The sequence below is a fragment of the Hippocampus guttulatus genome, chromosome 2 (genome assembly GCF_054856545.1).
Source record: "Hippocampus guttulatus isolate MCC_2025c chromosome 2, RoL_Hgut_1.0, whole genome shotgun sequence".
Taxonomy (NCBI): Eukaryota; Metazoa; Chordata; class Actinopteri; order Syngnathiformes; family Syngnathidae; genus Hippocampus; species Hippocampus guttulatus.
In genome coordinates this window covers 19,527,984-19,548,878 of record NC_141262.1, presented here as the reverse complement: position 1 = coordinate 19,548,878, position 20,895 = coordinate 19,527,984, and the positions used below count along the sequence as shown (strand labels likewise).

Below are 20,895 nucleotides of genomic sequence, written 5' to 3'. Positions count from 1 at the left end.
CCCCCCCCCCCCCCCACACACACACACACGGTTCACATATGACCACATTGTTACAACAAATGAACAATTTCACAATTCACAAAATGAAACTCGGTTGACCTTTTTTTTTAGCCACCATATATATTTTATGCTTTCAGTGGTGTACCTTTACAGGGTATTACTTCATTATTTTTATTTATATTTTTTTACCACCTAAAAAAAAATATGCTGCTTGAGATACCTGTGTTTTGTTTTAATTTCATGAAACCAAGGTTATGCTGGAGCATACATAGCGCTTGCCTGATTTTTCTCCCAACAAACATACAGAACAAACCCCGACACAAGAAGGAGCCGTCATTCAAACCAACAACCTCAAAACCGTGAGGGAGACAACCGCGATTACCATGCTGCCCTGAAGACTTTTCTTCTTTTTTTTTTAAATTGAATTAATATGAGCTTCTCCAACAAAAATATAAAATACATATGATTTAAAAAAATAGCAGTTGAAGTATAAACCCCCTATTTACACAGTGTCATAGTTGTTGTATTTCAATGAAGTCGTTAAAAAAAGGACATTAATTTTAATGTGGACTCTGAATGTTTCATAGGGCTGCAAATTAATGTGACCAAGTGCATTGCTACAACAGGATTCAAATATTCCAAACTGGTCTTCTCAGGCATGTTTATGACATGTTACAAAATAAACGTATAAAAAATCTGTTAAGTAAATATTCATTTAAAAAATAATTAATTTATTGCAAAACAAACAAATTTATGTTGTACTCACTTAGGCATTTTGTATTCATATTAAATATTTGATTATATAATTAGATGAACCACAAAGGACAGAACATCTGAACTTCATTTGGGGTTTGGTCATATTTTCTGTTGATTATAGAATTTTTAAAAAATAATTAGTTACTTGAATATGAAGAGGGAATTATGAACCGTTCCAAATAGCAATAAGTGTTGGCGCAAAACCATCATGCTGTTGTAAAGCTTTTTAAAAAAGTCAGGAAATCCGACAAGAACGGCTGAACTTTATTTAGGCTTTTTAAATGATGGCAGGTGCGTGCTGACTCCCATTTGAGTTTGTAATTTGTTAATATCGCCCACATCCCAGTTCTAAGAGGGTGGGCACACTTTCGCAACCACATTTTAATTTTAAATTTTATTTCTTAAAAAGATTACAAGTTGTTTTTTTTTTTTAGCTTTGTTGAACAGGTTACAGGTCACATTAATGGTGGAAAAAGTTTAGGAGTGATTAGTCTCTTTTTGTTTTTCATTTCAAAAACCTGTCTGTTGAACAGGGGTATGCAGACTTCATATCCAGAGAAACTGATCATTTTGCATGATCTCACTTTTTTCCCCCAGAGATGTATGTTTGTTTAACAAAAAAAAAAATCAAACATGACCTTTGGCACAAAAATTTGTCCATCAGCCCTGCTGTAAAGAGGAAAAAAGAATCCTTGTCAATGCTGTCCCGAAATGTTTGTTCAATCGAATAAATAAAATGTCCTCTCGTCCACACTGTCAAAGCTTGTACATCCCAAAGATTGTGGCCTTCTCGCTGTAGTCCACTCGTGACAGGTCCTGTACCCACAAGCTGAGCTGGTTCCCCCTCTCCAGTGATATCACCTCCCCCAGGGAGACAGAGCACAGCTGGGACTTGGACCCGAACCCCGAGGGGTCGAGGCTGCAGTAGGCCTGCATGGCCACCTTCTCCTCGGCCGACTCGTCGCGCTTCAGCTTGAGCACACTGGCCAGCGGCTTCTCTGGATCGGCTTTGGAGAAGGTGACCCTGGAGAAGACCATGTAGTCTCCGGACTCCAGGACCGTGAGCCAGCTGTTGCGGTAGTAATTGATGTTGCTTAGCACTGAGTGCTTCATGTCCCACCGGAGGTAACCTGCTGGGGGAAGACATCAGCCGGTTCTTTACAATTGTCATTCTCCAAGTGGGGTCAACGTAAAATAATCATTAGTAAAGGTATGTAAATTTTTTAAAAACTGTTGAAAAACACGTTTTAACGTGATACCAGATCACATTAAAACACACATTTCATCAAATTATAAATTAGGTAGAGCGGGTCGCACAGTGCCCGAAGGGTTGCTGCGACTATTTCCTGTTGAATTGCCCTTGGGCAAGACACCGAACTTTAATTTGCTCTCCTTGGAGCAGCTTTTTTCAAATTGAATTGTTCCGTCTCGGAGTTGACCAACAGAGCTAAATGCAGAGATCTCATGAATTGAGCTCCAACTTCGGACTTTTACAGTTTGAGAGAGAGACACGTTAGCGCCATTTTCACGCGGTAAGTGAAATTAAGTTACTCAAAAAATGAATGCAAAGTATGTGCACTGAGAAGAACATACTTGTTACAAAGCTTTATTGCGAGGAATGAAGAGCACATTTGCCCATGTTTAGCTAGCACTTGCTAAGCTAGAATGTTTAGCAAGCACTTAGATAGTTAGAAAGCTGTGGACAAATTGGCCTGTTAAAAAAAATCATACATTTCAAAGACATTAAAAGGGGTCAAATAAAATAATAAGATGCTTACATGTTGATTCCTGTGCTGACAAGTGTGCTTGCTTCGCCACGATCATACGAGCCAATGTTCTGGAGGAAGTTTGCTGAAAAGTAGCTGGAACCAACCGAAAATATATCGTACACATATAATTTATCGTACATATTCATGATATCTCCAGTTTTATATCTCTAAGTCAGCGATTCCCAACCACGGTTCCGCGAGAAATCATCCCAATTATCCGATATCACTTAATTGGTCCTGAAAATACTATCAGGTTACTACAGAACATGTTTATCAATCTATGACAGTGAATTATAATGACAAGCAGAATAAGTAATTTTTTTCCCACTACAAAGCACAATGTGTATATATTTGTTGTCATTCGCGCAACACAGTAAGTGCTTTTAGTTCAACTAAACACTTGATTTTGAACACTGATTTTGTTAGTCAGTCGAGACTGTATATTTTTGGTGGTCTCTTGTAAAATATGTGCATGGCTAAAGAAAGGTTGGGAAAGACTGACCCATAGTTCATGTTAGACAAGAAAAAAAAATAAAGATAAACATACCTTCAGGTAATGATGGCGGCTTTTCCTGTTGGATTGAAAAGTAGGACAAGTGAAAGGTCACTTTGTGGTCGCAATATTGGGCGCACCTCCTGTCTATTTCTTTTCTATGAAACGAGAACTGTAACAATAGCTATGAAAAACAACCCCAAAAATGGGTTATTTCAGCAATATCAGCAGTATATACTGTGACAGGATTTTGTTCTATTACGAATATGTATAACATATTTGTGAATTTCATTTGCCTCTTAAAGACACCATTTTGATCAGAATCAGAATCAAAATTATCATTGTTGGAAATGTAATTAATTTTTGCGGCAAAGCACGATAAATGCATTTCCTATGGAGCACAGGTGTCATTCAAAGCCAGGGGGCTACATCTGATCCACCACATAATTTAAATAATATATTTAGAGATGTCCAGACTATTAAGAGTCATTCAGAAACCTCCTGAAACGTTTTTATTTTTTTTATCACAAAACAATTTGTAGACTGTTTCTTGATGAATTTTATCTTCATTTAAATATTTAAACAGTTGTGCCAGAATCCGTATCACCTGTTTCGGTCAAATATGCAAAAAGACCCAGGGAATTTGTCCCCTGTAGTTAAAGTTGCTTTCGTACTACGGCAGTTGTGAAAGCGCTATATAAATAAATATGTATTGGATACAAACAACTGTAACAAAATTAACATTTAGTATGTAACTACTTAAATCTAGAAAGTAATTTAGCCATATGAAGTGTTATTTGTTTACATTTATGTAATTCTATTTCTATAATTCTATTGGTACTTAAATGTAAGATTCACATTATTTCTGAGCTCACCAAAAAATAAACAAATTAGAATAGAATGCAATGAAAGAAAACATGTTTACAGCTACGTCCTCATTATAATTGACTTAAAAAGTCCCTCTGAAGTGTGTTCAGTAACCAAATGTCCATCCTTGCCATATACAGTAAAACTCTTGCTAACAAAGTGACAACAACTAAATGAGGCTTTTACCGTTCTGCCTGTGTAGTACAGGAAGGTGAACCCCCCGGCCGTGAGCAGAAAATGCAGCACCAGGACTCCCAGAAGCAAGCGCAGCCAGGTCTTGCTGCGGCCCACAGGCGAGGACTGAGGCTGGATGAGCACCTGAGCCTGGCGCGGCGGCAGCGGAGGCGGGAGCGATGCCACACTGCTGTGGTATGTGTTGATCATTATAAAGGAGCGGCGCGCAAAGTGGCATCCCGCGCGCTTGAGGCTCTGATATGTAAAGCGCAACTACAGCGTCATTTTCCCTTCTCCTCCTCTTCTTCGTCGCGACAGAAATGTTTGCTGTCATTTGCATTTCCTCTCAACCAAGGTGAGAAATCAAATCAGCAGACATCTTCCTTTCACAATAAGACTAACCTAATTGTGGCCTTAAGAAAAAGAGGAGGCGCCGCAGGAGTATTTCCATTTCAGCCACTGATGTCATCATTTTTAAAGAGGCATATTTTTTATTTTATTTTATTTGCTGCTGGTGCACTTGAATATCACGCTCTGGGTACCAATAAAGTTGATCTTACCGTATTTTGACCAGTGATTCTCAAGCATTTTGGCCCCTATGATTTCTATGACGGCATTTGTGGCATCTTGAAGTGAATTGAGGCACTTCAATAGAGCTAACATTGTGATTTACTGACATCTTGTGGTGCCTCTGAATTATGTTGAAGTGAGTTGTGGATCTTCATTTAGGTAAACATAATTCTTTGCTGTGGTATGTGTCATTTTGGTGCCAAGGAACTATGCTGAAGTGAGTTGAGGAGCTTCACTAAGACTGAAAGAGTGCTTTGTCGCCGTTTTGTGGCATCTTAGTGCCTATGAATTATGTTGATAGGATTTGAGGAACTTTTAGAAAAAAGTAGTGCTTTACTTTACCGTCATCTTCTGGCATCCTAGTGCCAAGGAATTACATTGAAGTGAATTGAGGTGCTTTATTTAGACTACATGTAGTGCTTTACCGTCATCTAATTGCCCCACGGGGAGAAATAACGTTTTCTGAATCTGAATCTTGTGGCAGCAGTGTTCCAAGAAACGACACTGAAGTGAATGTAATAGCATCATTTCAACGAAAAGTAATGGTTGTCCGCCATCTTGTGGTGTTATGGTGTCAAGAAACTATAAGTGAGTTGAGGAGCCACATTTAGACAAAAGTAGTGCTTTACCACCATCGATTACAGGTGATTTTCACTATTCTCTCCTTCTTTCTTTTGATGTAATTCTTCCATAAAATGTGTCAGAGATTTTCTCGGACAAAGTTAAAGAAATGACTCGGCACACAGGAAAATTGTCTTCAATATCGGCGGGAGCAGGTCTCTGAGAGCGAGCGACGGTTTAGTTGCTCCGATGATCACACACTCCGCTCCCTCTCCGCCGGTTCGAACTTTTATTGCAAAATACAAGAAAAACACTGCCCCCGAGATTTGCATACCGCGCCCCCCGGCCCGGCCCCTCGGTAGTGATCTGATCTACCCGAATACACAAGTCACAGACTTTGCTGATGACATATGTCCACCTGGGCGCGACAGCTGTTCCCAAACTGTCTTTTGGTATTCAACAACTCTTTGTTCCCAATTTGTTTATTCCCACTCTGTGATTGAATCTAGCCTTCTTCCATCTGTTCACCCCCCTTGCTTTGACGCGATTATTCAAAAAAATGCCCAAATTAACCGAAACTTTAAAAATGACATGACACAATTTTGTTCATAGATTTCTCTATCAAAATGTTAGATCAATTTCAAATGGTTCAATTTATGGGTACTTGGTATGTTCCGCCTTGCTATGCGAAGGCCATTCTCATGAGAACCGGGTCAGGGGTGCTTGTCACTGTGACTCAGCTGTAGAGAGTACACCAGCTGAAGCCGACAGCCTTAGCCCATTGTGGCGTATTAACCAGAGCTTTCGGGGCGCCCACACGGCATTCTGTGGCATTTGTGAAACGTTGAAATAGGAGCAAAGGGCCCACACGACCCCCTGATGCTTTACCACCAAGCTAACTGCTCCAGGAAATCCAAAGCTTTCAAACCACTCGTGTTTGTTCTCACGTTATTTGAATCATAGCTTGTGTGAAGACTTTGTGTTGTGTGTTCAATTATCAAACAGTCAAGGTTCTGGGTTTGAATCTTTGCTGCAGACTTCCTGTGTAGCGTTCAAGATAATTGCTGAAAAGAGACTAACAACTATGTCATGCTGAATTGTGGAGATATAGCATGAAACTTACTTTCACCATTTCAGTTTTCCCAATTTTTTTGAGTCACCACTTCCCCACTATATAAGAACTTGAGCGCCTTCATTTGAATCCATCGTGGTCTGGGACAGTTGCGCCGTGCAGTTAGCTAGCTAGCTAGCTATGCCAACACACCCTAAATGTATCTTCCCTTAGCCGAGCTGCTTTCGAGCCTTCCGTTGTCGGTTGTGAGTGAGGAAGGCGTTGAGCAGCAGGTGGGGTGGCGAGGATTTATTCGTTTACTTCTTGGAGAAACACTTATTAGAGAACAAACATATTTTTCTTCAATGTATTTATTCTGATTGTCATTCCTAAGCGGATTTTTTGCTATTTGCGAGCCAGCCCAGTCCCTATTACCCCCAACCCCCGAATGGTGGGGGTCCACTGTATATACCAAACATAGTCCAAGACTATGTAAGTTAATAAAAGAAAGAAACGTATTTTGTGTATAGAGATGTTTTATTGTTTTCATTGTCAATACAGGTACAATTATTATATATACATGGTAAAAGACGTTCAGTTTGTCCTCATTTACATTTAAGTAGGAGTTGAATCAGTACATCTACTTCCACCATTTTTTTGTTGTTGTATTTTTTAAAACAAGTAAAGTAGTTCTACTAAAGTCCAGAGTGTGAGTACTTGCAACATCTCACATCTTTGTCTTCATAGTTTGTGTAGAGGTCTGGTGTTGTTGTACATTCACTCATCAAACAAAACACTGACAGGTCACCTCTCAGTCTTGAGATTGACAAGATGTTGCGGCGTGTAGTGGACGACGAGGGCACGGCGGCAGCCGCTGTGGTCGGTGGCGCCGCTGAGCGAGCGACGTTGCCGCCCACCGGGCAACAAGTCACACAACCTCTGTGACCTCAAGCTGGGCCGCGCCTCTTGAATAGACAGCGGCTGTGCGTTGCACTTCACGAAGGCCAGGAGACATCGGGAAAACTAGGACAAATACGACACGAAGGGATAATCAAAATACATTTTAGCTCCAAAATAGACTCTAAAAAAAATTGCCATTGTCATCGGTAACATCATCACAAGCATCGTCGTGGATGTCGTCATCAGTCACAACATGGTGACGGCTCTCACTTGGTTGTTGAAGAAAATGTAGATGACGGGATTGATGACGGTGCTGAACTTGGCCAGGACGGAGGGAACCACACTCGAGGAGGGTGTGACCAGCCACGAGCCGCCAAACGTGGTCATGAGCGCTACCACGCCGTAGGGCATCCAGCACAGCAGGTAGCACGACACCAACGTCAACACCATCCTCAGGATGCGATGGTCTCGACGCACCGTTGTCAGGGGGTTGATCTTCCCCATCTGAACAATAAGAACTTGTCTTACAATCGTCATACATACAGTAATATTCTCAAACTTTCTGGATGCAGGGCCAAAATTTTTCTAAGGACCCCCTCAATTATCCTAACGTCAATCAAACATCTGAATGTGTGCCCTTAAATGCCATAGGAATTAAGAAGGATAAAATGATCATAATCGCAGTTTGAATGTTGTTCTGCATTGTTTTCATCCGATTTTTGCTTTCTTTTATGTGATTTCTTGTTTTCCTGGATCCCAAGTGCACTTCTCATCAGCTCGTTTGATTTTCATCCTCACGTGTACTCGTTAGCTCTGTTTCTTTCGTGTCAACCAGTTAGCTTGTTCAAGTGTGCCTCGTTGTCTCATCAATTTGTTGGTCGTTCCCTGCTTTCGCTTGGTTGTGGTTCATTGATGCTGTCATGTCACAGAGTCGTTATCATGCCCCCTGTTGTCTTCAGTGTTTACTTTTTTTTCTGTTCCTTTGTGTCATGTTTTTTTGCACTTAAATCATTGTTTTCTTGATCATGCTGCCATAGCTTGTTTTTCCTTTTTCTAATCAATCGTTCTTGCCTTGCCTCCACGCTTGAGTCCTCCACGACCCTTGTGTGGATAAGTGGATCGGAAAATGGATGGACATTGTGGATTACATTTTACCCGTTTCCCAATAAAACCCTATTAATGCCCTTCATTCATTTATTATTTGAGTGCATTCAAATATAATTTTCGAGACCGCGTTGTCAATGTCTTTTTTTAAATTACACTACATAAACTTGGAAGAATTTTGCCATAGCATTTTTGCTCCATCTTCAACATGAACAATGGAACTTCAACAAGTGTTTTTTGTGCCATCTAGTGGTAGATGAGCCCATAAAATTCACCTTACTGTGCTCCCGATTCATTTCCAATTGTGTCATTTCATTTTGTGTGTGTGTGTGTGTGTGTGTGTGTATGTATATATATATATATATATATATATACATATACACACACACACACACACCTGTATATATATAATTTAGATGAGAGAGAGAGATTCCAAGAACCGATGAACACAATGAGTAACCTTCTGGAGTGACTGCATGACAGAGATTTCCAGGACTCTAATCTTTGTGTCTCCACATTCTTGCTACGTGAAAAGCTGCCTTACAGCGCGTGGTTAATTTGCTGTTTATGTGCCTCTTTAGATGGTGCAGCATTTTAATTGGTTGAGGAGAGAACTCTTCAATAACATTTCTCTCTCTCTCGCTCTCTCTCTCGCTCTATTTTCATATATTTGAGGAAATACATTCATTTCCGAAAGGCATCATACTCATGAAACTTATTTTTGATCTCAAGTGTACTGAATGAGGTGTCCAATTCTGTGGCCAGAAAGAAAAGCCAACAAGCTCTGATGCCATTGAGTAAGGAGCCGAGCAGAAAATCTACAGTCCGATTGACGTGTTTCAAAGAAAAGCCAGAGGCTGATGTCTAAAGGCTCTCGCTGCAAAAGAAACTGAGCCCCTGGCTGTACAGTGATCAAGTCTGCAAAGACCCCCACCCTCTTCATTTATGACTCCCTCGGGTGAGCACGCTGTTTGAAAATAGAGGTGCTTACATAAGGGTAGGTATCCAGTAGTAACCGTCCTAAAAATATCTCTGCGGCGATTCACTGATGGCGAGCCCATTGACAAGTCTTCATTAGGAATTATTTGTGTGATAGCCGGATTTATGTAAGCCGCACAGAGTCATGCATGAGTCACCGCCAAACCAGAGGGGGTCGTCAAACTTGAAAATGCAGCCGTACACCTCAGGGAAGAAATTGCCCTCCTTCCTGGTGGTTACGTGGTTGGGTTTATTTTTAAGATTGTCAACAGAGCACTGGGAGATAAATGTGAGAGAAAAAGGCGGAAAGAATACTCTACTTAAAGTCAAAGCATTTCTCTTGCTGTTGCTATTGTTGAAAGTTTTGAATTGTCCCGGAAGGAGGCACCGCAGTGAGTCAATCACATGATTTTTTTTTTTCTTGGCACTGGTTTTACATCGGTGCCCTTCCTTGACAACTTCACTAATTGGTACACATGGAAAATAAATTAACTCTTTCATCTTATAATAAGATGAATAAAGTTGTTTAAGTGCTTTCAAATGGTACTGAAATTACTATTTATGATGACAACAAAAATTTAATCAAACAGTAATCAGTAGTTATTAAAATGCAAACAACCAGTGGCCCTTCTGTAGATTTTTTTTTTAATTCAGTGAAACAATGAAATTGAAAATGCTTTTCATTCATTCATTCATTCATTTTTAGAACTGCTTAATCCTCACTATGGTCGCGGGGGGTGCGGGAGCCTATCCCAAGTGTCTTCGGGCAGTAGGCAGGGGATACCCTGAACCGGTTGCGAGCCAATCGCAGGGCAATACTTTTAATTAAATGGAAATAATTATATATAATTTTAAGAATTATTTTTAAAAAGTGAAATAATTTATGTAAAATTAAATATCTTGTATAGTAGTAGTGGTAATAATCATCACAAATGTGATAAATAATATTAAGTCATGAGACACTAAACGTTTCATTAAGTTAAAACATATTTCAATATTAAACAACGATATTATCTGATATATAATTAAAGTATTAAGTACATAAGTAGAAATACAAATAAAAATAATCTCATGTGCTTCAGTAAAAGTAAAAAAAGGTACAGATTTTTATGTATAAAAGAAAAGGGAATATAAATATATATATATATATATATATATATATATATATATATTTTTTTTTTTTACTGTCATTAGTATTACAATGCACATTTTGCTATATTGGAACAAAAAAAGTCCTCAGAAAAATACTCAAGCAACATAAACATACCTGGTAAATTGACTTAAGTACAGTAACCCGGTACATTTGAATGAGCGTGTCTGACCTCACCCGTCTGATGGTGATCAGGATGCGGCCGTAAGAGTAGAGCATGAGAAGAAGCGGGAGCAGCAGACAAAAGATGAAGAGGCACAACACGTAAGAGATGCTGCTGGGTGACTGCAGGTGCCACTGGACCGAGCAGCTGGTCCCAGGACCCTCAGGCCCATAGCTGCTCCAGCCCAGAAGTGGAGGTAGCGTCCAGAAGAGGGCATAGAGCCAGCAACCGCCGATGCACAACCAGGCCTTCCGGAAGTCTGACATGTCCACTTGGGAGGAATGCAGCACTGTGATGTAGCGCTCGTATGACAGGACGGACAAGGACACCAGAGAAACAATGCCTGGAAAAGAGCGGGAGACCGATAACTGGCCCATGGACTTTTGTTAAGAGAAATGATTGGTGGCGAAATGTGTTGTTGGAAAAATGACCCGCTTATTTTAATCTACATCGTTTGTGCGGGTCATGAAAAACCAGTAATAGTCATGAAATTGATTTTGTAAAAATTAAGGCTTTAAATGGTATTAAACACCATTAAATACATGCAGTACAGGTAATTAAATTCAAATAGCAATGGTAGGATGCCCGTTAGCAGTTAGCATCGTGCTATGTTGCTATAACTTTTGACACTTCTGAGTAATGGCCAGTCAAAGAAGAGTGAGTACATTTTTGGTGGGACATCCTATCGTTCTAACTCATTCAGTCCACTTTATCAACTTATTCCGAACTTCAGTTTAACACCCCTGTCAGTTAACGCTGCTTTTAACATTGTAACGTTTCGATTGGTTTGACACCAAGGAGAAGAGAAAAGCCACGCCAACGCCACACAGGAGAATCAGAACGATTCTCGCTGCCACCGCTCACCAATGCCAAATATGAAGAAAACAATCCCCCGGTAGTTGGATGCTTGCATTTTATTATTTGCTCGCTTTTGAACTTCATCCGAAATTCCCCAAAAAGTGGCCCCGGAAAAGTTGACTCACCAAAGAAAGAGTTTGCGAAGCCGTACCACCTGCACCCGAACTCCCTGATGAGCCAGCGTCCGCGCAGGCTGGCGGCGAAGCTCAGCGGGGTTCCAAACACGCACACCAGCACGTCGCTCAGGCTGATGTTGAGCAGAATCGCGTTAATGGGCGTCCACAAGCACCGGAACCGAGCGAACACCAGCAGCGTCAGCGAGTTGTTGACAATGCCCGCCACCAGGATGACGCCCAGGCACACCGCCACCGCCGCGTGGCCGCTGCGGCTCAAGCCGCCCGAAGCGTCCGGTTCGCCGGGTCCGCGCGCGGTGCCGTCCGGTGGGGTCGTAGGGAGGCTACTGTCCACGGTGCTGAAGTTGCCGGAGACGCGGATGTGGACCACCATGGTGGGTGAGTAAGGGTCCTGCAGGTCGGCCCTGTGCAACTCAATGCTCACACACTTGAGAGTGAAGGAGTCGAGTGTCACTTTCAGTCATGTCCCTCCCTATAATGTATATGACGCACACGCTGCCTCTCGCATTGTTTAGTGCGTGAGCATCATATATAGTCCACAGGTGTCAAACTCAAGGCCCGGGGGCCAGATGTGGCCCACCACATCATTTTATGTGGCCCGCGAAAGCAAATCAAACATGTCAACTTCCATGATTGATGCTTGCTAAAATCTTGCAAAATTTCAAATGATCATATGTAATAAATAAAATTTGTTACATTATAAGCATTTTCTTGTGACCAAGGTCCTCATCACTGTCCAAGCGAACATCTCTGACATGCCCCCCAATCTTCTTTTACATAAGGTTAAGACAAGTAATTCAATTTGAGATAGATGATTTAAGGTTAAAGGCTGACCGGATTATATCCACTTTTAGCTATTCTGTTGGTTTCTTTTTATGCTTTGGATGTTATTTGCATTGTGTTTGTGCTTACAATACCCTGTATGTGATAACGCATACCCTATTACTATATATACAGTATACTGTGTATATATTGTAAATTTCACATTTATGACTAACAAAAGTAATGTATTTGATTTTTTTTTGTGTGTGAAAGTGACACCTGCGTACTGTACTGTGCAAGACAAACACAAATGACCTGTTGGAAGGTATGGCCAATACAGTAAGCAAAGAGACACGTTATTAAAGTCAAAGTAAAATCCCAGCAGGATATCTTAAATAAGCAGATGATGATGCTGAGGATGTACTGAGGAGGTTAAAGTTGAGAGAAGAAATGGGTATTTTCCTCTGCATATTTGCTGACTTGACCCACTCAGCTTGTCAGCCTCCCTCCTGACATTGGTGTGGGATTGGGGAATGTCAATGCTAATAATCATCCAATTTCGAGACTTACAGAATAGTCAGTGGCAGTGGAAATGTGAATAAATAACACGACTGCTTTTACAGTACAGTAATCCCTCAGTTATCGCGGTTAATGGGGACCAAAACCACCCGCGATAAACGAAAATCCGCGAAGTAGCAACCAATAAACATATACAGGTAAAATTATTATTATTTTTATTATATGTCCGCAAACGGTCCGCGAGAAGCTGCAAAACAACAGCGATTCACATAGAGCAACATATACAGTACTGTACTCCATGTATATGGGGAAAAAAATTATTATGAATATGTTTGAAAAAATCTGCGATGCACTGAAGCCGCGATAAACGAACCGCGAAATAGCGAGGGATCACTGTATTGCCTTGCTCCATAGCTAGCTAGAGAGCTAGCTAGCCAGCCAGACAGATAGATAGATAGAATCCACTGTTATGATGAGCTTCCTCTTTGCCTTCAGTCAAGCATAGAATAGGTTGGAAGATGATCCTAAAACGTGTCAAAATAATGGCCCAATTTGAAGCTCATCTCCAACAGACACTTTGCTGAAAATGACAAAAATCGTGGGCATTCAGTGAAGCATGATGATGGACCTTTCGGTCTCCATTCACCAGCAGCTGGTTTCCATTCAACTTGACAAATTATTGAATCACACTCTAAATGTGTGTAAGTGGCTTTAAAAAAAAAAAGGCTGTCAATTCAGACCCCCCCCCCCCCCGCCCCCCACACCCTCCAAAGAAAAAAGCAAGAAATTGGGGTTCCAATGTATACTGTACCACAGACATACAGTGTATCCCCGCATATTCTCAGTTCGGAATCCATGGATTCACCTATTTGCAGATTTTTTTTCAATTTATTCCATTTTAAAAATATATATTTTATATTTGTTATTTTAAATTCCAAAATAAAGTCATAGTTTTAAGACAATGTGTAAATATGATATGAAAGGAAATGTTTAGTGAGGGAATACAGTCTGATTCCTAAGTGAACTAGAACTTTACCATTTTAATATTCTGCCGATATTTACTTTAAAAAGAGGACTCTACAATTCCTGAAATAAAATGGGACTTAATTCCAGTAACGATAAGCCTCTTGTTCTTAAAATTGACTTACAGCTATATAGTGATGTCATATTTCGGTGATAATGTCATGAACATATCATAAACTTGATTGAGCTGATGAAGGAATCAGTGATTGGTTTATTTTATTTTGCAGACTCCCAAATGGTCGGGGCACCCCAGTTTGAGACCCACCGGCCGAATTTACTGGATTAAAATATTGGAGGACCAGCCAGGACAGGGTAAGTCTTTCATTGTGTTGTGTAAACGTTGACGGACACTAGACAACAAAGCTGACTTCAAGAAATAATCTTCTAACACCAGTGGCTTTGGTTTGCATTTAGCATTCCTTCACATGGAGTCTTTTATTCACAAAACTTGATGTTACACAAAGTAACTATTTTTTTGTATGTGGGAATTTCTTACTGCTACTTCTAAAAACACTCATTTAGACACGAACCTGCTCTCTGATATAAATACGGACATTTGTCCGTTGAATGTACCATGAATAATAATAATAACTTGCTCACCACACACTTGCTTAATGAGCGAAGTTTCCCATTGTATGTTTATACGAAGCAATCAAACTACCTTCAACGTTAATGACAAATAATACATTTGACAATAAAGTTTACCCAATCCAATCCAATCCAATAAACAGCTTGAAGCAAAAACACTTTGCTTCTCATTTGAATGGGCTGTTCTGGATCTGCCCAACGACACCGCATGTACAAGGAGGGGGTTCGAACACACAACACTGGAACAATACAAAAACTGCATACTCGTCGTCTGTAGGTGGGGAACAAACACGTGGAAATAGCACAAAGTAAGACCGTAGCGAAAATACTGCGATTTTCACAAGAAAGATGTGATGTCACGTTCCTGGCGTGGCGATCCCATTTGAATTATAAACACAAATAGTTAACACTTTAAAATGGAGCTCAAGGGAAAAAAAACCTCATGAACAGTAAGCATGACTCAAGAGAAGCTACAAATAGACGAGAATGTGACTCTTCTGGGATTGGGAAAATCCACAAATAAACCATGTTGGTTTTTTTCAAGGGTTTCAAGATGGGGCAAAAAGTGGCAATGTGTCGTCAGAACTCTGCCGAATGTTTATTGCGACATCAGCAGTTAGAAAATCAGTGTGGAGCCAATTCTGCTCATAATTGACTCCATACTGTCGTGGGAATTGACATTAACACAAGGATTCTTCAACTTTGTGTGTCCAGGTGAGATGTTTTTTTTCCCATGGACCCAACACAAATTAAACATAACTACCATGCCACAAAATTGTAGTCTTTACAAGAACAAAGATCCATTATCCAGGAGAAAAACTTTCCAGATAAGTTCGTAATATTAATATATACTGTAAAAGTCAATGTTTAGCAAGGTAAGAAAGGCACATTTTAGCCGGTGAATTTAAAAAATATGACAATATTATGCCTTTTATTCTGGACAAAATGCATTTATTTTCTCACAAATAGGACTATATTTTTTGGGGGGGGGGGGGGGGGAAACAGGCCTTTTATTCCCCCCAAAAAGTATTAGCTTGGGGATGTCACATTCATGTGATAACGCATCAGTCATATATGAGATTTTTAATTAGTCCAAATTAAAATAGGGAAGACGAATTTATTTATTATGTTTCTTTTATTGGCTCTAGTTATGTACTTATTTATAATGACACAGCACAAGAATTAATTGCAAATTGTATTGCTCACCCTCAAGCTACAGTTTATGGATCACCGGGAACCCAAGTTCAAAAACAACGCAACAATCATTTATGAGCAGAGACAACAATGACACGTTTATTTGGATGATGCTTCTAATTATGTCCATTTTGGAAGGTTTGATAGCCTCCCAGGAAGCCTGACTGCAGATGCTGTATTGCATACGAAGGCTTACCAGGCTCAAAGCCTCCGGCGGGTTCCACAGAGTCTCTCAATCCTTGGGGCACCATCCAATTGGCCAGATGTTCGGTCTTGGAGCCAGAGGCCACGCCGGGCGCCACCTCGGCGCGGTCGCCGTGCAGGAGGTTGAGCAGCGACGAGGTGTACTGTTGCCCGGTAAAGCTCAGGTCTTCCACGGAATACGCGGCGGACGGCAAGCCCGACGTCTCCCCTGTCCTGCCGATGAATGAGTGCCAGGGCCCGGCGTGGTCGTCGGCGGGGCCGAAAGCCAAGTGGCGGCCCCTCACAGGCGCAGGCTCGACCAAGTTGGTGTGGCCGTTGCTGCTGTCCTCTGATGGAGAACAAGCAGTTAAAATGAACATCAGGATGCTACCTGTCTGTCCCCGATGTCTCTGATTGACAACTACAGTGGAATGTGACGCGAAATTTCACCTAACTGGTCAGAAAATTATTACAGTAAAAGCCCATTATTTGGGGGAAGAGGGGGCGGCTCTGTTTGAACCCCGACAAGAATTGCAAAAAACAAACAAACAAGTCATCAAAACCTCCCATTAATATTTATAAATGTCAATAATAATAGTTGAAATAGTAAATAAAGTGAAACCTGCGTTTTCTCAGATTGGTATTTGCATATTCACATAATCTGGGATTTTTTTTCATGCATGTGCGTGTGTGTGTGTGTGTGTTTTAGATATAATTTGTTATTTGCAACAAAAAAAAAAGCATTAAAATAGTGGTTTGCCACCATCTGGTGAGATTTGGTGCTAAGCAACTATGTTGACTTTAGTTGAGAGCTTCATTTCGACAAAAGTACCGTTTTCAGATATCTTATGCCATGTTGGTGCCAAGAAATTGTGTTGAGGTGATTTAAGGTGCTTCATTTAAGCAAAGGTAGTATTTTACCGCCATCTGGTGACAAATTGGTGCCAACAAAATATGTCGAACTGAGTTTTAGTGCCTAAATTTAGAAAAAAGTTGTACTATGGCGCGATCTTGTGGCATCTTGCTTCCAATGGTATGTTGAATTAAGTTTAGGAACTTCATTTAGCCAGAGGTAGTGCTTTGGTGTTATCTCTTGGCATATTGGTGCCAAGGAATTACGCTGGAATGACAGGTACTTCATTTTGACAAAAGTAGTGATTTGCCACCATTTTGTGACGTCTATCGGCAATCATCAACCTTTTTGGTTGGGTGCCCAACAGCAATTACTACTTTCCTATTAGCCAGGGCTTTGGCACACCTTGTGGTGTATTTGTGTGTTATAGAAGGAGCGCAACAATAAGCAAACAGCTGAATATATTGACGGCCATTGATATCCGACAAATAGCTTATCTCTATGTTCATCTATCTATACCAGCAAGGTGTAGTGACAGGCAGAACAATTGTCTGTTCTCCCGCTGGATGGCAAAAGTTCCAATTAACCGGTGTACAACAACATCAAAGACCGAATAGAATACTGTAGCAACAAAGCCCAGAAGTCAATTTGTGAGTGAATTTGGACGACCTTGCCTGACTTACCTAACTTGATGTTTTTACGCATTTTCTTGGCCTTGACAACCGGCATGTTGTCATTGCCGTCTTTGCTGAGAGCGCGGCTGAAGTGAGCGTCCACCATGCTGCCGATGTCGCCCCGAAAATACCTGAGGATCACGCTACGGGAGTGGCCCTCCACCTTGACGGCCACCGGACTGTCCATGCCATCCTCCATGGGTCAGCCGGCACTGAAAACCGCAGAGGACAAGGAAATACGCATGTGCAGGTCAAATTCTTTTTTTATATATATATATTATGGTCCTCCTTCCCAATCTTGAACCGTGGCACATATTTTACATTCCAAATGTCCTGCGGTAAACCACCAAACAACAATTCAAAAAGTGGATACGCACTGTAAATGACGTGCTTTCTGCCATGTAAAGGAAAAGCATTTCATTATTACGCAATACACGTCAGTGGCATGAGTTGGATAGATCATTTGAAGGGGAAAAAAAAACGTTTTCAGACCAGGTGGCGGATATTACTGTAACTCACAGCACACTGGTTAGGACTCAATTGATCTGTGTGACTGGCTTGATGTGAAAAGTTGGGAACATGGCTGAAAATGAGGTCAGGTAAACAAAATGAGTGAGTTAACAGCTGTGATTGGCTTCTAAACATAGCCCACAAAAAGAAAAAAGAATCCAATCAAATTTCGAAATCAAATTTATCTAATTTTACATCAGTTACAAGTGTTACCAAGAAAATTGTAACGCAATATACCGACACTTAAAAAAACAACGGCAACTATAGAATCTAACTATACAATCATCAGCAGCCTCTTTAATAGGGTAAATGTAAATCATAAATTTGGGATCAAGTGAATTCAAAAGAAGGCACGGTGGTCGACTGGTAAGCACGTAGTGCAGAGGTGCAGGGTTCGATTCCGGCTCCGGCCTCCCTGTGTGGTGTAGGCATGCTCTCCCCGTGCCTGCGTGGGTTTTCTTCGGGTACTCTGGTTTCCTCCCACATTCCAATAACATGCATGGCAGGTTGATTGAACACTCTAAATTGTCCCAAGGTATGAGTGTGAGCTCGCACGGATCGTTGTTCGTCTATGTGTGCCCTGCGATTGGCTAGCAACCAGATCAGGGTGTCCCCCGCCTGCTGCCCGAAGACGGCTGGGATAAGCTCCAGCACGCCCGCAACCCTCCTTAGGAAAAGTGGATCAGGAAATGGATGGACGAATTCAAAAGCTCCGAAATACTTCCAGAAATTGAGGCGAGTTTACCTCCCGGTTACATTCATACATTTACCGCAACATCATCACGGATTAATGCTGTGAATTGGGAAATTCTCCATTGCGAGACTCATAAAGGTTTTCTTATCTTATCTTATTAACCTATCAGCACCGCACGGCTAAGGTGCGAGGGTGCTCAACTCCCAACCTGAAGGTTCTGGGTTCAATCCCCAACTCTCGTGACCGCATGTCCTTGGTTAAGCAAGATACTGATCCCCGGTTTCTCCTGATGCTTTGTCATCATGAAGTAAAGGTGAAGACTGAGCTTTCAATCATGAGTGAAAACTCATCTTATTTTCATTTGAGTAAAGATGATTACTTGATAGTAGTATTAGTCCTAAAAATCATGAGTATGTCTAGCTGACTTTTAATGTTGTGGAATGTGTCAGAAGTAATCATGCAGTTATCTTTCAGTCGTCCTCCTTTGTATTTGGCTCGAGGCAAAGTCACTTCAAACGCAATTTTTTTTCCCTCTGACTTGTCCCTCAGCTTCAGCTGTTGATGATGATTTTTTTTAAAACTTTTTTTCTATTGGTGTTTTTACTGTACCTCTGTATTTACATGCATTTTACTTACTATGTTTTATTTGTTTGGGTTACACAGCGGTAAGCACTTTGGTCAACTTTACGCTCTTCAAATAATTGGGTCGGATACTACGACTGCTAGTACTAGTACCTGTACAACTACTTCTACTACTATCATACCACAAGTTAAATCTTGTGTAATTGTGTAGTCCTCCTGAATATAAATCTTTAAGGGCCAAAAATGGTTCATTTAAACTTTAGTTAAAATTGGACACACAGTAACTACTATTCATAAGGCACTCAAGAAGCAATACTATCATGAAAAAAAAAATACATACATATACAGTATATACTGTATATTCTTAATGCTGCTACATATACAGTATATTTTACCTTAATTTTCTCAGTTTCCAATTCGGAGGGTAAAAAAAAAGTTTCATCAAAGCATGCAGACGGACATATTTTCTTGTCCATGTGCTTTTATTCGTTGTGTAAATATCTTTCGGGTCAGCTCAACCTCGGCAAAGTCAACAGTCTGACAACAGCATGAATTAGGTTGAAACTCTCAGCGCGGCACGATTGAGCAAGCAAGTAGAAATGAAGAAATTGTTATTGCTGTACAACATTTATTTGTATTTGTATATATATATATGTATATATATATATATTTATTTATTTTTGCTGTGTCCTACCACATAAATGATAGAAAAGGCGCATTTGAAGTTTCTTACCTGACCAAAGGCGAACAACAGGTAAGTTTTTCCTTTGAGTGCAAAGTTGATGTGTTTACCTACATGAGCAGCTGCCAAAATTTCAGGAAAAATTCCGCCACCGGGCTTCGCGGTAACTTGTCATTGGTTGGGTGAAAAATGCCACCACAATGTTTCTTTTTTGTATAGAGGAAAGCCCCAAAATATCACTGACTGATGGGATGTGTGAGCTTGTGAAAGGGTGTGGGAGTCTTCTTGTGCACAACTATGAGCAGAATGTCATCCAGCAAGTTCAGCCAGAATCCTAGACTCAAGAAAAAAAAAAAAAATCTCCGAACTCTTAATGCTATAAAGAAGTGACTTTGCAGACATCCATGCAGATAAGAGATTAAAATTAGAAAGCCTCTGTGATCTTAGGAAAACAAAGGGAGAACTCTTCCAAACCAGCCGCTAAACATCGACCAGCACCCTTGAGTGGCTTGCGAATGACTCGTGTAATTGTTGCAGGGTAGTTTGACACTGACTCGTAAATAGTGTTGCACATTTGCCAGTCTACATAAACAGCCAGAAAGTTTCAAACAATGGACATTTATTTTTTTATTTTTAAAGACTGAGAGTGTCAGAGAGTACAAAAAAAAATCAGAATGCCAATCAAGAATAAAGGAATGGTAACATTCATGAAAAGATGAAAATAGAATGTCAAGCATTTTTGGTCAACAACCAAGGGGTATCATTTGAAATGTATTATAATGTAATTCAAAACAATATGCAGCGCAATAATCAAAGTCGAGAAAGCACGTTAGTCAAGAATATCGGAATAGTTGTGCTAGAATCCCGGAAAAGTGTGTTAGGCAAGAACCACGGAGCAGTTTTTACAAAGTACGTTCGCCAAGAATCAGGGTGAGAGATTGTGAGACAAGAGTGGTTTTGGTTGTCAAGAATCAGGGAAAAATGGTAACTTGTCAAATGGTAAATTGTCAAAATTAAGGGAAACGTGTGACAGACGAGAATCTGAAAGAGCAAATGTGCTGGCCGAGAATCAGGGTCTAAGTATATTAGGCAAGACTTGGGGA

At 40.6% G+C, this 20,895-nt stretch overlaps 3 protein-coding genes across 5 annotated transcripts; all 3 read right to left on the bottom strand.

The window, feature by feature from the left end:
• Positions 1 to 217: 217 nt before the first annotated feature.
• On the bottom strand, positions 218 to 4,416 carry cd40lg (CD40 ligand). 2 transcript variants are annotated; one of them, XM_086101180.1, is made up of 4 exons: positions 4,072 to 4,416; positions 3,073 to 3,097; positions 2,535 to 2,618; positions 218 to 1,889 (listed from the first exon to the last, which is right to left on the bottom strand). In XM_086101180.1, the coding sequence occupies exons 1-4, from the start codon at positions 4,267 to 4,269 to the stop codon at positions 1,513 to 1,515; spliced, it is 684 nt and encodes a 227-aa protein (XP_085957306.1). In that variant the 5' UTR covers positions 4,270 to 4,416; the 3' UTR covers positions 218 to 1,512. The 2 variants fall into 2 exon arrangements, with proteins under 2 accessions (XP_085957306.1, XP_085957299.1); XM_086101173.1 differs by having other exon boundaries at positions 218 to 1,886; positions 4,072 to 4,336.
• A 2,385-nt stretch (positions 4,417 to 6,801) lies between these two features.
• tmtops3a (teleost multiple tissue opsin 3a) lies at positions 6,802 to 11,901 on the bottom strand. The gene is made up of 4 exons (XM_086101163.1): positions 11,520 to 11,901; positions 10,551 to 10,879; positions 7,412 to 7,645; positions 6,802 to 7,264 (listed from the first exon to the last, which is right to left on the bottom strand). The coding sequence occupies exons 1-4, from the start codon at positions 11,899 to 11,901 to the stop codon at positions 7,046 to 7,048; spliced, it is 1,164 nt and encodes a 387-aa protein (XP_085957289.1). The 3' UTR covers positions 6,802 to 7,045.
• Positions 11,902 to 14,230: 2,329 nt separating this feature from the next.
• vgll1l (vestigial like family member 1-like) lies at positions 14,231 to 20,074 on the bottom strand. 2 transcript variants are annotated; one of them, XM_086101188.1, is made up of 3 exons: positions 19,844 to 20,074; positions 17,334 to 17,536; positions 14,231 to 16,146 (listed from the first exon to the last, which is right to left on the bottom strand). In XM_086101188.1, the coding sequence occupies exons 2-3, from the start codon at positions 17,521 to 17,523 to the stop codon at positions 15,731 to 15,733; spliced, it is 606 nt and encodes a 201-aa protein (XP_085957314.1). In that variant the 5' UTR covers positions 17,524 to 17,536; positions 19,844 to 20,074; the 3' UTR covers positions 14,231 to 15,730. The 2 variants fall into 2 exon arrangements, with proteins under 2 accessions (XP_085957314.1, XP_085957315.1); XM_086101189.1 differs by having other exon boundaries at positions 19,907 to 20,074.
• Between the last annotated feature and the right edge of the window lie 821 nt (positions 20,075 to 20,895).